The 15365-nt window shown below is 37.5% G+C and overlaps 1 protein-coding gene across 3 annotated transcripts in view; it reads left to right on the plus strand.

The window, feature by feature from the left end:
- The window catches only part of MPP7 (MAGUK p55 scaffold protein 7), a 284579-nt gene that overhangs the window by 161633 nt on the left and 107581 nt on the right, over nucleotides 1-15365 (plus strand). For all 3 annotated transcript variants that reach the window (XM_059183826.1, XM_059183828.1, XM_059183827.1), the window contains 2 exons: nucleotides 12306-12383; nucleotides 14822-14902. In XM_059183826.1, coding sequence (XP_059039809.1) covers nucleotides 12306-12383; nucleotides 14822-14902 — 159 coding nt within the window. The remainder of the gene's footprint in view (nucleotides 1-12305; nucleotides 12384-14821; nucleotides 14903-15365) is intronic.

Here is a 15365-nt window from a genome sequence, read left to right on the forward strand (position 1 = left end):
GGATTGTTTTCTTAATTTCTTTGACAGTTTGTTATTAATGTATAAAAACACAACAGATTTCTGAATATATAGTTTTATGCCCTGTAACTTTACTGAATTCATTTATTCTAATAGTTTTTTTTTTAAAATTTATTTATTTAAGTAATCTGTATTCACAGTGTGGGGTTTGAACTCATGATCCTGAGATCCAGAATCACTCCCTCCTCCTACTGAGCCAGCCAGGTGCCCCATTTTAATAGTTTTGTTGTTGTTGTTTTGTCTTTTTGTAGGTTTTTTGGTGGAGCCATTGGGGTTTCTATATATAGCATCATGTCATCCACAAATAGTGACAGTTTTACTTCTTCCTTACCAGTTCGGGTGCCTTTAATTTTTGTTTCTTGTCCGATTGCTGTGGCTAGGACTTCTAGCACTATGTTGCATAAAAGTGACAAGAGTGTGGGCCTCCATGTCTTGTTCTTGATCTTAGAGGAACAGCTTTTATTTTTTTACTGTTGAGTATATTGTTAGCTGTGGGTTTGTCACACATGGCCTGTATTATTTTCAGTTGAGTTCTGTCTGTATCCACTTTGTTGAGAGTTTTTATGACTAATGCATGTTGAGTTTTGTCAAATGCTTTTTTCACATCTCTTGGGAAGATCATATGATTTTTGCCCTTCATTTTTAATGTGATATGTCATGTTGAATTGAGGATATTGAGCCATCCTTTGATCCCTAGAATTAGTCCCACTTGATCATGATGAATGATCCCATTAATATATTGTTGCATTTGGTTTGCTGATATTTTGTTGAACATTTTTGCATCTATATGCAGGAATATTGGCATGTAATTTTCCTTTCTTATAGTGTCTTTGTCTGGTTTTGTTATTAAGATAATGTCCTTGTAGAATGAGTTTGGAAGCATTCCTTCCTCTTCACTTTTTGGGAACATTTTGGGAAGGATATGTATTAACTCTTAATTAAGTGATCAGTAAAACCCACAACTATATGGTCCACTAATCTTTGACAAAGAAAGAAAGAATACCCAATGGAAAAAAGACAATCTCTTGAACAAACAGTGTTGGGAAAACTGGACAGCTAGCCATATGCAAAGAAAAAAAATGAAACTAGACCACCTTCTTTCACCATACACAAAAATAAATTCAAAATAGGTGAAAGACCTAAATATGAGACCGGAAACTGTCAGTAATCCTAGAGGGGAACACAGGGAGCAACCTCTTTGACACTGGCTCTAGCAACTTCTTCCTAGACACCCTTGTAGGCAAGGGAAACAAAAGCGAAAATGAACTATTGAGACTTTGTTAAGATAAAAAGTTTGTGAAAGAAACAAGAAAACTAAAAGGCAACCTATGGAATGGGAGAAGATATTTTCAAATGACATATCTGATAGAGGATTAGTATCCAAAATCTATAAAGAACTTACCAAACTCAACACCCAAAAAACAACCCTGTTAAGAAATGGGCAGAAGACAGGAATAGACATTTTTCCATGTCTAACAGACACATGAAAAGATGCTCAATATCACCCATCAGGGAAATGCAAATCAAAATTATGATGAGACACCACCTCACACCTGTCAGAATGGCTAAAAGTAACAAAGGAAACAACAGGTGTTGGTGAGGATGCGGAGAAAGGGGAACCCTATTGCACTATAGGTAGGAATTGCAAACTGGTGCAGCCACTCTGGAAATTAGTATGGAGGTTCCTCAAAAAGTTGAAAATAGAGTTTACCCTATGACCTAGCAATTGCACTACTAGGTATTTACTCAAAGGATACAAACATACTTATTTGAAGGGGCACATGCACCCCAATGTTTATACAGCATTATCAACAGTAGTCAGATTATGGAAAGAGCCCAAATGTCCAATGACTGATGAATGGTAAAGATGCGGTATGTATGTATATATAGAGTGGAATATCAGCTGTCAGAAAGAATGAAATCTTGCCATTTGCAACAATGTGGATGGAACTAGAGTGTATCACGCTAAGTGAAATAAGTCAGAAAAAGACAATACTGTATGATTTCACTTATATAGGGAATTGAAGAAACAAAACAGATGAACATAGGGGAAGGAAAAAAAAAAGGGATGCAAACCATAGGAGACTCAACTGTAGAGAATAAACAGGGTTTCTGGAAGGGAGGTGGGTGGCGGAAATGGGTATTAAGGAGTACTAATTGTGATGAGCAACAGGTGTTGTGTGTAAATGATGAATCACTAAATCCTACTCCTGAAACCATTATTACACTATATGTTAACTAACTAGAATTTAAATAAAAACTTGAAACTAATTGGTCGAATTCACCTTTGAAGTTGTTTGGTTTTGGATTTTGGTACTTGTTTGTTGTTGTTGTTATTATTATTATTATTACTGGTTCAATTTCATTACTAGTAATTTGTCTCTTCAGATCTTCTGTTTCTTCCTAATTCAGTCTTGGAAGGTTCTATGTTTCTAGTAATTTATCCTTTTTTTTTTCAAGATTGTCCAATTTCTTGGAGCATAATTTTTCATAATAGTTTCTTAAAATTTTTTATTTCTGTAGTGTCAGTTGTAGGTTCTCTTTCATTTCTTATTTTATTCAACTTCTTTCTCTTTTTTTCCTTGATGAGTCTGACCAAAGTTTTATCAATTTTTCCAAAGAACATGTTTAGTTTCATCAATCTTTTCTTTGTTCTTTTAACTCTATTTCATTTATTTCCACCCTGATCTTTATTATTTCCTTCCTTCTGCTGGCATTGGGCTTTGTTTGTTCTTCTTTTTCTAGCCCTTTTAGGTGTAAGATTAGGTTGTTTATTTGAGCTTTTTCTTATTTCTTGAGGTAGTCTATAAAGTCCTTCTTCGAACTACTTTTGCCGAAGATTTTGATCCACTGCATTTCATTTTCATTTGTCTCCAGGTATTTTTTTTTTATTTCCTCCTTAGTTTCTTTGTTGACCTATTGGTTGTTTAGCCTACACATGTTTGTGGGGTTTTTCCCCCCAGTTTTTTCTTGTAGTGGATTTCTAGTTTCATAGCATTATGGTCAGAAAAAACACTTGGTTTGATTTCAGTCTTCTTGAACTTCTTGAGACTTGTTTCGTGGCTTAACATGTGATCAGTTTGGGAGAATGTTCCATGTGCTCCTGAAAAGAATGTGTATTTTACTGCTTTTGGATGGAATGTTCTGTATATATCTGTTAAATCCATGTGGTATAATGTGTCATTCAGAGCCACTGTTTCTTTATGGGTTTTCTGTCTGAGTGATTTATCCATTGATATAATTGGGGTATTAAAGTCCTCTAGTATAATGGTATTACTGTCGGTTTCTCCTTTTATGTCTCAGTATTTGCTTTACATATTTATGTGCTTCTGTCTTAGGTACATAAATATTTAAATTGTTATATCCTCTTGTTGGATTGATCCTTTTATTGTTACATGTGCTTTTGTCTCCTGTTACATCTTTGTCTTAATGTCTGTTTTGTCTAAGTATTGCTACCCCAGCCTTTTTTTCTTCCATTTGCTTAGAATATCTTTTTCTGTCCTTTCACTTTCAGTCTATATGTGTCTTTAGGTCTGAAATGAGTCTTTTGTAGGCAGGACATAGATGGGTGTGTGTGTGTGTGTATCTGTGTGTGTGTGTGTGTGTGTGTGTGTGTGTGTGTTTAATCCAGTCACCATATGTGTTTTGATTGGGGCATTTAGACCATTTATATCTCAAGTAATTGTTGATAGGTATGTACTTATTGCCATTTTGTTATTTTCTGGGTTTTCTTTTTCTTTTTCTTTTTCTTTTTTTTTTTTTAGTTCTTTGCTCCTTCTTATCTTGCCCTCTCTACCTGTGTGATCCGATGGCTTTCTCTACTGTTATACTTGGATCCCATTCTTTTTATTTTTTTGTGTGTATCTGTAATAGGTTTTTGCTTTGTGGATACCTTGAGTTTCAACTAGAACATGCTATGTATGGAGCAGTCTATGTTAAGTTGATGATCATTTAAGTTTGAACACATTCTAGCTCCCCACTTCGTCTTTTGTATATTTGATGTCATAGATCACTTTTAATTTTTTATATATTTATTTTATGTCTTTTATTTTTAATTTATCTGTTAGCTAATATTTGTAGATACAATTGATCTCACTACTGTTGTCTTTTAACCTTCATAATAGCTTTATAAGTGATTTTCTGCTTTTAGTATATTTGCCTTCCCCAATGAAATTTTCTCCTTTCATAATTTCCTAGTTATGATCATTTCATTTCCATTTTCAGAAGTCCTTTTAATATTTCCTGTAAGACTTGTTTAGTGGTGATGAGCTCCTTCAACTTTTGTTTGGGAAACTATCTCTTCAATTTTTAATAACCTTACTGGGTAGGGTATTCTTGGTTGTAGGTTTTTTTCTTTTTAGCACTTTAAATATATTCTGTAACTCTCTTCTGGCTTGGAGAATTTCTACTGAATATCAGCTGATGGCCTAATGGCACTTTCCTTGTATGTAATTATTTGCTTTACTCCTGCTGCTTTTAAGAACCTTTTCATCTTTAATTTTTGGCCTTTTAATCACTAGATGTTTTTGAACATCCCTTGGTTTATCTTGTTTGAGGCTTCTGTGCTTCGTGGACCTGGATGTTTGTTTCTTTCCCTAGCTTAAGGATGTTTTCAGCTATTATTTCTTCAAAAAAGTTCTCTGTCCCTTCTGTCTTCTCCTCCTATGACCCCTAGAATGTAAATATTATGCTTGAGTTTGTCACAGAGGACCCTTAACCCGTCTTCATTTTTCAAAACTCTTTTTTCACTTTTACCCTTCAGCTTGGGAGCTTTCTATTTCCCTGTCTTCCAGATCACTGATCTGTGTTTCTGCATTTTCCCATCTGCTCTTGCTTCCCTGTAATGTATTTCTCATTTCAGTTATTGTATTTCTCAGCTCTTTTAACATTCTCTATCTTTTGTTGAACTTCTCACTGAGCTCATCTACCTCCCTCTCGAGTCTGGTGAGTATCTTAATGACCATTACTTTGAACCATTTATTAGGTAGATGCATTTTCTCTGTTTCTTTTAGTTCTCTTTCTCAACTTTTATCTTTTTCTTGTTTGGAGCATGTTCCTTTGTCTCCTCATTTTGTCTGAGACCTACCTCGTAGGTAGGTAGCTATGTGTCCTGGTCTTGAAGGTAATGGCCTTATGCAGAAGGCATCATGTAGGTCCTGAAGCACAGCTCCCTTTGGTCACCAGTACCAGGCACTTGTGGAGTGTCCTCATGTGGGCAGCATCTGCCCCATCTGCCCCCTGTAAGGACTGGGCTGTGGCTGCTGTAGTCCTGCTGGTGGGCAGGGATAGCTTCCAGCACAGCTGGCTGAGAGTCCTGGCTCAGTTGCTTTAGGCATATGGGTACGCAAGGCTGACCCCATTTCTCTGGGACAGGAGTTGCTTCAGAGGGTTGCTGGTACTCACTGAGGCTGCCCACCTTGTATGTCAAATCCAGACCAGCTTTAGAGGGGCACTTACTAGAGTGGGCAGGTTGGGGTGGGGTGGGGTGGGTTCTCAGGGAACACCATGGCAGAGCACGCTGTGCTGGCGAGGTAGATGGAGACTGTCAGAACTGGCTCACTCAAGCGTCTGGCCTGCTGGCTGGAAGAAGGCAAGTGAAATGGCTCCCGCCAGCACCGCTGTTGTGGAGAAAACGCGTAGAAGTCCCTGCTCCTCCAGCACACGCCATAAAATTAGTCAATAAATTTCCTTCATGTATAACCCAGGTGCTTTTCAAACTGCTGCCTCTGGGCTGGGTCTCAGACTAAGCAGTATAGTGCACTGGGCCTTTAAGAGTGGGGTCTTGGTTCCCCATAGCCCTCTGGCTCGCCTGGAGTTAGGTCCGGATTTTCAGTGCTCCCACAATTAACCAGTGCCAGTTTTCAAACCGAGTGTCACGGGGGGGTTTGGAGGCTCATATTCCCAGTGTTGTCAGTGCAGGTCCCCCACTGCAGGGGTGCTTGATATGGGTCTGATTCCCTCTTTTCTCAAAGAGAGGATCTTTATACTTGTAATATCCCTCCTGCTGGTGGGTCATGGGGTTGAGGGTTTGCTTCCCAACCATGTCTGTTCCCCTTCCTGACTGGCTTCCCCTTTAGCTGTTGAGCTGTGGAAGATCTGTTTTGCCAGTCTTTAGGTGGTTTTCAGGGTGAGTTGCATCTTATGTAGTTGTAGCATTGATGTGTCTGTGAGAGGTGAGTGTGGGAGCCTCTTTACCATTTTCCCAAGATCTCTCCTACAGTTGGAGTTTGAATCCACATGGTCCAGGAATCCCAAACTGTGAAATTAGTGTAGTGGCTGGTGATATGGCAGACTTATCCATCAGGAGCAAATGGAAAGTATTTCTGAAAAGATAGTCCGTCAGCCTAGGACTCCTTCATATAACACCCAACTGAAGATTTATGCACAGCTCTAGGATACAGAACATGTGAGAATACAGTCTAGCCTCAGGCTCTGCAGATGACAAGATTAAAAGCCAAACACTCTGTGTAATACAGTCTTAGAGCCTGTAAAATAAGGTTGCTTAAATGATACTAGTCTTAAAAGAAGGTGTTAATTTTAAGTTGAAAAAACACTGGGTGCTAGGAAAAAAACAGATTCGTAAAAAGAGCCATACTGAATTATAAAAGTAAGATGTATAGTCATTTGAAAAAAACACACACTCAGAAAGCTTCTGTGGATAGCTCTTTAGAAAGGTGCCGTTTACTAGAGCAAAGTGATTTGGAAGATAGATTTCAGGAAACTTCCAGAATGCAGAGAGAGAATGTGGTTAAGATGTTCCAACTTGGTTATTCATGGAATACAGATAGCTGAAGAGCTTATCCCAAAAGCCTTGTGGAAAAATGAAGGGCTAAGAAGTTCTTCCTTACTCTAAATGTCAAGAGTGTAGATAAAAATATAGTAACAATATTGGATTCAGATAAATCAAGGAACAAAATAGAGAGCCCAGGTATAGATACTTGTGTGTGGAAGTTTGATAAATAAGTAATATTACATATCAGTGGGAGAAGATCAAATGGTGCTGTCCTTCTGGAAAAAGATTAAGTTAGAGCTCTTGTAGGTGTGAGTCAATACTTAAGTATACCAAGTGAAACTATAAAATTTTAGAGAAGTCACACCAGAATCTCTTTATTAGGATACAGAATGTTTTCTTAAGAAACAAAATGCACGGTCTTATAGAAAAATCGGGATATATTTGGCCATGTTAAAATAACTTCGTTTTGCCCAGGGCTACTGTGTTTTATAAGGTAGGATGGACAATTGACAATTAGTCCCCCAAAATTGTCACAGCATAAGTACAATAGAAGTTGATTTCCTGCTCAGTGATCGTTTAGAGGGAATGTCAGGTTGATGCACTGCTCTCCTCCATAAGGTGTTTTGGGGACCCAGGTCCTTCCATCTGGCGGCTTTGCTGTCTCTTAAGGCCTTGCCATGGTCTGCACGCAGCTGGTGGAGGGGAGAGTAGGGAGGAAGCATGCCAGTTTCATAAAAGCCTCCACCAGGAAGTGGCACTTACAACTTACACATCGTGTTTGACAGCTCCTGTCCTGTGTTAACGGAGCCTCAGGGAGAGGGGAGGAAGGTAGAAGTGGGAGGAAATGTAGCTCTTCACTAGGCAGATGCTTTGTAGCTATGGTTCAGATACTGTGGACAAGGAGAACTGAGGTTGGGAGCAACTGTCTCTGTCTCTAGAACCATTGTGAAAACATCGGTCAGAGATTGGAGAAGATATGAAGGAAAACTGTACGGCGCTTCCATTTTCTTTCCATCTGATTAGCAAGATGTCTGATAACACCAAGTGTTGGCAAGGTCTGGGAGCTCAGGAAACCTTCGAACACCATTAGGTATCTATCACAACATAGGGAGGAGTGGTGTGGAAGGATATTCGGCAGCAAAGAGCAGAAACAAACACCTATTTCTCAGTTTAAAAAAAAAATGATATGTCAGATACTGTTAATTAGTATGACAGAATATTATTCACCTGTTAAAATGAATGAACCGTATCTACATGTATGGAGCTAGATTTCTCAATGTGGTATTGAATGAAAAGCCCAGGTGTTGGGGGAACAGTGCATTTATGTACTTTCAAAAATAGCTTATATTGTTTATCAATACATATATGTTTAAAAAGATGAAAACACATATGGAAATCTTATTTGGCAGTTCCAACTTATTTTTTTTTTCTTGGCAGAGAGGAAAGAGTGTGGGTCTTTAGCCTTACCACTAATAAATTATTTTATAAAATATTTGAAGCAAATATACAAGGCTAATACCTATTTAATTTTGGTGTGGGTTGCAGTTTATCATATTTTATTTTTTGTAAATTTTTTAAGTGTTTAAAATGGACCATTAATAATTAGAACATTTCAAAATTTTTAGAATGGGAAAGAATGAATGGGAAGGGGTGGTGTGTTTATATACCATGGCATACTACTCAGCCGTAAAAATAGAATGAAATCTTGCCATTTGCAGTGACGTGGACAGAGCTAGAGAGCACTATGCTAAGTGAAAGAAGTCAGTCAGAGAAAGACAAATACCATAGGATCTTACTCATACGTGGAATTTAAGAAACAAAACAAATGAACGAAAGAAAAAAAGAGAAAGAGGCAAACCAAGAAACAGACTCTTAACTATAGAGAACAATCTGATGGTGACCCGAGGGAGAGGGGGAATGGGTGACATAGGTAATAGGCATTAAGGAGGGGGTTTGCTTTGACGAGCACTGGGTGACGTATGGAAGTGCCGGATCACTGTACTGTACACCTCAAACTAATACTATATTTTCAGTTAACTGGACTTTAAAACAAAACTTAAAAAAACACATGAAAACAACTTTTGGCATTTCTTATTATTAGAAGTAGCACATGGATGGAAAACAAAGATGAAAAGAGGAAGAGAGAAGCCTATTATTTCTTTTCTGACTTTATGGTTGACTAGATACCTAGTCCTTAGTGCCAGTAGCGTATAAAATTTTTATTTCCTGATATGAGTGTAATTCTAGAAAACAAACCCTTACGAACACATAGTTTAGTGGAGCGTAAATGGCTCTTTTGAAATGTTCTCTTTTCTTACTAGTGTATTCTAAATATTTTAGCATGCCATTTTTTTAGGAGCTTATTTCTGAATAATTGCCTATTTTGCTATCGTATGAAATTGTCTCTTCAGTCTCCTGTCTCTCCAGTCTTCTTTATTTCTGTCTCCTTTCTTTTGGCAACTCCTTGCATTTTGCTCTTCTCTTTTTGTTCCGGGGAGAAAAATGAAGTATTCTTTTATTACACAGTTGAATTTGCAAAGGGAAGTGTTTAGTCAAATGAGATTTTGCAGGTTTGGCAATACATGATATTTAGTAATTAGATGCTGTGTCTTTGGTTGCGTATTTGTCCGATGGGTTCGAAAAGGTGACCTTCAGGGAAATTGGCCAGGCTATATCAGAATAAAGTTTTCTGGTGAGTAAAGGCGAGTTACAGAACATTTAACATAGAGTTTTGCCATGTTATTGAATATGAAAGCCACAAGCTTCATGAGGGTGTTTAAATTTGAAGTAATAAAAAAATAAAATTAAAAATACAGTTCCTTCAGTAAGCTAGCCACAGTTCACGTGCTTGGTAGACACACGTGGCTAGTGTCTGACCATCTTGGACAAACAGGTACAGAACGTTTTCAACATCACAAAGAGTTCTGTTGGACGACCTTGGAGTGAAGTTTATATGTGTTACCTGTTCTGTTAGAATTTAAAAATCATTTTTGTTTTTAATTTTCTTCCTGGATATTATAAATGCCAGTAAAAGTCACTGATTATGGAAACTGTCAACATCTCAAAATTACTTAGAGTAATTTTTACTTTCCTCCCAACTTAATATTTAAACTTATGTCCTGAAGCAAAACATGAATCAACGCAGGGTTACTAGCATTTAGAAATTCTAGAACATTAAAACTTTTATTTTATTTTATTTTAGATTTTATTTATTTATTTGACAGAGATCACAAGTAGGTAGAGAGATAGGCAGAGAGAGAGAGGAGGAAGCAGGCTCCGTGCTGAGCAGAGAGCCCGATGCAGGGCTCGATCCCAGGATCTTGAGTTCGTGACCTGAACCAAAGCAGAGGCTTTAACCCACTGAGCCACCCAGGTGCCCCCAAACTTTTTTTTTTTTTTTAAAGATCTTATTTATTTGAGAGAGAGAAGGAAAGTACAAAGGGAGAGTGAGAGAGAGAAGCTGACTACCCCCCTGAGTAGGGAGTCCAATATTGGACTCGACCCAAGGACCTGAGCCCAAGGCAGATGCTTAACTGAGCCACCCATATGTTCCCTAAAAACTCTTGATATAATACAAAGTCCCCAGGTGGGCAGGGTAGGGGTATGCTCTCAGATCTCTTGGATGAAGATCTAAAGAAGATGAGGTGGAAAGAGGGGCTCATTGTTTTAAAAGATGCTCAGAAGACGCTTAATTTGGGGCATATAGTTTTAAATTGTAATTACAGTATGGCCTCAATATAAATTAATTTGGACAAATTAAGAAATGCTAAAAAGAAAAAATACAGGGGCAGGGGGTGCGTGGAGAGGAACCACCCCTAATCGTGTAGCCATTGGGAACAGCCAGCATTACTTACCATGTACCCGCCAAGCCTCCTCTCTGTCCTGCTCACCAGCAGTGAATGAGGTCAGTGAAGAAGGCAGCTGAGATGGAAGTCTGAGAGGCAGGCAAGGGATTAAAATACAAAACTCACTGAAGACTATATTACTGATAGTACCGATCACTATTTTTTTTTCTCTTTCCGGTCACTAGTATGTAGGGAACACAGACCCTTGGTAGATACCTAATAAGTATGAGCCTCCATGCTTCCTGTTGCAGGGAAGCGGATGTTGAAATCAGAAAGCTAAAAGAGTGGTAGGAGAGGCTAAGCTCAGTATTCTATGATAGTATTTGTTGGGGTGATCTAATTTTTGATAATGTCTCAAGCAAAATTAATTTAGCTCTCAAGTTGGATAGTTTTGTTTTAAATTATACTTTTAATAGTTTCTCACATCAAATCTTGCTCCTTTTAAAGCTTGTATTCTTTAAAGATTGGTTTATTACCCTGTGGTGATTAATGTTGGAAGGTTCCAAGATTTTAAGTAAAAATGTGGCCCTGATAATTCTGGTAATATCATAAGTGTCAAAATTCTTTCCCTGATACTTTGCATTGAGGGCCAGGTTGCCAAAGAGGTAATAGAATCCTCTCTTAGCAATAGCATCTGGCTAATCAAAATAAAATCTATCTTCCAGACTTTTTACAAGAGAGTTTGGTTAGGCTTTGAGTTTAATTAAAGAGTTCATTACTTGATACCTGTGAGTGTATTATGTAATACCTGTTAAAAACTGGAAATTCTGAGTTGTTTCAATATATAGTTGGGGTAATTTTTTCAATTATAAATAAGAGGGTCAAGAAAGTTTTCTAGTATAACATTTTAAGGGCAGCTATGTAAGAGTTGAAATGGATAAAACTTAAGAGCCAACAGTTTCACATTTGTCAAAGCATCTTGCATTTCTTTCTTTTTTTTTTTTTTTTTAAGCATCTTGCATTTCTTAATGATAATACTAGTTTTTTTTTTAAGGAACTCTGTTTGTCTTATAATGTATTATGATATATTCTTGCCTTTGTGTTTTTGAGGGGGATGATGGGAAAGGAAGGATCACATTTTATTTGATAATATAATTTTATTCTTGTTTTACAGTACAGAAAATTATTTCAGCGACACAGTTATGAGAAACGTCTCTATAAGCAATCCCTTTGTTTCTTAGAAGTTTGAATTTGTGGGGGAAGGTTGACAATAAAGGGAAAAAAAAAGTCTAAAAAGAACAGCGTGCTAGGAAAGGCGTTCCCAGAGCGCACCAGCTCCCATGTTCTTGATGGTGGTCAGGTACCAACCTGTCAGGATGGGGTGCCGGCTTATCACTTGGCTTTAATCATAATTTATGTGTTTAGCAGGAATATAAACTACAACCTTTAACTTAAAGTATTGAAACGCTATGTTTTAGAAATGACAGGTTTTATAAAACTAACAATTATTCAGGGGAAAAACAAAGGTTTATGTCTTCTGTGGGTTCACTTTGATAACGATTTCCCCTTGCCCCCCCCCCCCCCCCCATTTGACATCGCCTTTGAAACACTGGCTCGTACGTGAATTACACACGCACATTTGTCCTCTATAGGTTTATAGTAACATAGAATTTTTCTTTGGAATCAGTTTTTATTTGCGGCGATAAAAATCTTCAAATATCTCGCTGTTGGCTAGCAGGTGAACTTATATTCATTTGCGTTTCTTCCAGATTCACGAAAAACTCCACTACTACGAGAAGCAGAACCCCGTGCCCATCCTCCACGGCGCAGCGGTCTTGGCCGATGACGTAAGTGTGCTTTCCTGAGCTCCCCAGGACCAGCTCCCCCAGGCCTGGCCCGGGCAGAGCTCATCCTGGCGCAGACCGATGCGTGCGATCCTAGGAGCGAAAACCAGGAGAAACTGCAAATGTTTCCAGAAGGCCTGTCATCACAGAGCTTCTGCGGATACTAGGCTGATTTTCATTCACTCTCCTGCTCTAAAAATTTTGCCTGGAGATAACTAACCCTCTCATTCTCCCTGGGTAACTCCGTACTAGAAATTTTAGCCTGCAACTCTCCAGGGAGAGAGAGAGAGAGAGAAGCTGTCAGCTAGGAGTGTTCTGAGAAAGTCAGAGGCAAGAGGAATGCTTTGGAGAAATAAAGACAAATGAGATAGGTCTATTGCTGACAGTGCTAAAAAATTACAGATACCAGTATAGGAACGAGGCCTTCTGAAGTACATAAAAAGAAAGGATTGTTTTTAAAATGGATTATAAAGCACAGTAATGATTTATGGATATTAGACCTTTCCAAATTACCTTCATAACCAAAAAATAAATTTTAGCAGCAGTTGGCATTGATGGAGTAGTTAATTTCCTGTAGCTATAATTTTATTTTCAATCTGGGGGAGGAACTACCTTGCTGATTCTTACTGTGAACGTTCAAACTCGGATGAATTGGAAACACACCTGGATAAACTATAAAGGACACTGAGCCAGACGAGAAATGGGTCTCGTGTGAAGGTGGGTTTTAACGATCCCCTGTAGCTTATCTGTGATTATGATAAAACAGGCCATTGTGCAGTTTAGTAAAATATCGGGGCCCTAGAATTGAAAAAAAAAGAAAAAAAAAAACTGACCATCTTCGGGAGTTGATTTTCTTAATATATGTTTTTTATTTTAATTTAGATAATACAGCACATGGAATCTATCTCTAAGTGGTTTATTTGTTCAGTCCCCTGTCTCCCTTCCAGTTTTATTCAGAGATTACAAGTTATAGGGATGTTTCAATTTGTGTTTTATGAGGAATTTATGAAGTAAAGAACCAGAATTTTTGAAGTGAAGGGGAGTGAAGGTATAGAGAGAGTTCTAGTAAGCTGCGATTGGCCCTTGAGAAAGTCTTAAAATTTATCACTTTAAAAACATTTACTGTTGAGGGTTTGGGGAAATATTTGTTACTTTCCAGTGTGATTGAGGCCCAATTATATGATGACAATATTGCTTTTTAAAAAAATTAGAGACTGTTCTATAAAGAGGGTAAAATGTAGCATGTTCTAATTTCATCAGAGCAATATATTTAAATTAAAAAAATATTGTTACCAAGCGACTAAAGAATGCAAAGAGCCTTTTGTGACTTTTTGTAAGTTAACAATTATATAACGATTATTTTACCTTGAAAAACAAAAATTTTACCTTGGAAAAGTAAAATCACTTTTTGAATTATAACCAATGAATATATCGGTTTTATCAGGTTTTGTTTTGGAATATAATTCTATGATGTCCTTCTTTTAGAGAAAAGTCCTTCTCCAGAGACAAGAACGATTATTTTTAGCTTGGTAGAAACCATAGGAGCAAATAGAAATTTCATGCAGTGTTTTACGAAGGGTTTTTAAATGAAAATATATGCATATATTTTGAATTCTGTACTGCATACTTCACAATTGTAATTCCTTTTTCTATTTGGTCTTGTTTTTCTTCTAAGGAAATTATATGATCTTTACTATAGCCTAAAATGGAATAGAGTGTTGATAGGAAGACCTCTTCTTAGGAACATGAGGCGTGTTCAAAGTTCCAATCCTTTCTTTACTAAAACCAGCAAAAATGCTTGATCGTTACAGTAGAATATAGTCAGCCTTTCTGTCCCCAGAGTACTTGTCAACCTATTGTAAGTCATTTTGTGATGAACCTGGTTTATAAGTAACGGATTTTTTAGTCTGTGTAGGTAAACATAATAAAAGTTTCAGAGCATTTGCTCTATCAGAGGCATTCTGCTTCTTTTTCCTCCAGCTCTAAACAGCAAGCTACTGTGGGTTTTTGGAAACCCTTTGGATTTCACCACCTCATTCAGAAACTTTTTTTTTCTTTCATTTTTTTTCCTTTTTCTTTCTTTCTCTCTTTTTAAAAAATCGTGTCAAAGCCTGATCCAATCCTTTTCACAAGTAGTCCTTTGTTTGCATGCAAAAGACCTTTCCTTCAGATGAAGTGCTGGGATTTACCCTCATTGCCATAAATCAGAGAAGGTGAGCTGGCTGATAGGATTTTTTGAATTATACTCAGCCAAGATCCCGGTCTGGGATCTGGGCTACCAGGGGCCTGAAAAGAGGAGCAGTGATTGATCGTCTGTTTTCTTTCATGCCGACTTCTCCTTAATCACTGGAAAGTGGCAAGATAGATTCTCAGTTGTTACACGTGGAACTACACAAGACTCTTGCTAAATGTTCTCTCTGTCCATGTGATCTCCCTTGCAGCTGGCCGAAGAGCTTCAGAACAAGCCATTAAACAGTGAGATCAGAGAGCTGTTGAAACTACTGTCAAAACCCAATGTGAAGGTGAGGACGTGTAAGAAATACCTTCCAGAAGGGCCACTTTCTGAGACTTCAGATGAATTTTATTTTGAGCATCAATTTTCAAGTGAATGTATTTTCAAACAGTGTGTAGTATTTTAATAACCTAAATTCCATTAAGGAAAAAAAGTTGAGTTTTTGATGATAACGGGACCAACTACAGATGACTTTAGTTGGGCAGCTCAGGGTTTAAGTTGTTGAATGTAATGTCATGTCAAGGTCAATTTCTTTTTAAATGAGGATAAGAGTACAGAATACAAGCTATTAGTGATTTTTTTTTTTTTTTTTAATTTTTATTTTTTATAAACATATATTTTTATCCCCAGGGGTACAGGTCTGTGAATCACCAGGTTTACACACTTCACAGCACACACCAAATCACATACCCTCCCCAATGTCCATAATCCCACCCCTATTAGTGATTTTGTTTAGGTTCATTTTATTTCAT

Source organism: Mustela lutreola, chromosome 8, assembly GCF_030435805.1.
Source record: "Mustela lutreola isolate mMusLut2 chromosome 8, mMusLut2.pri, whole genome shotgun sequence".
Taxonomy (NCBI): domain Eukaryota; kingdom Metazoa; phylum Chordata; class Mammalia; order Carnivora; family Mustelidae; genus Mustela; species Mustela lutreola.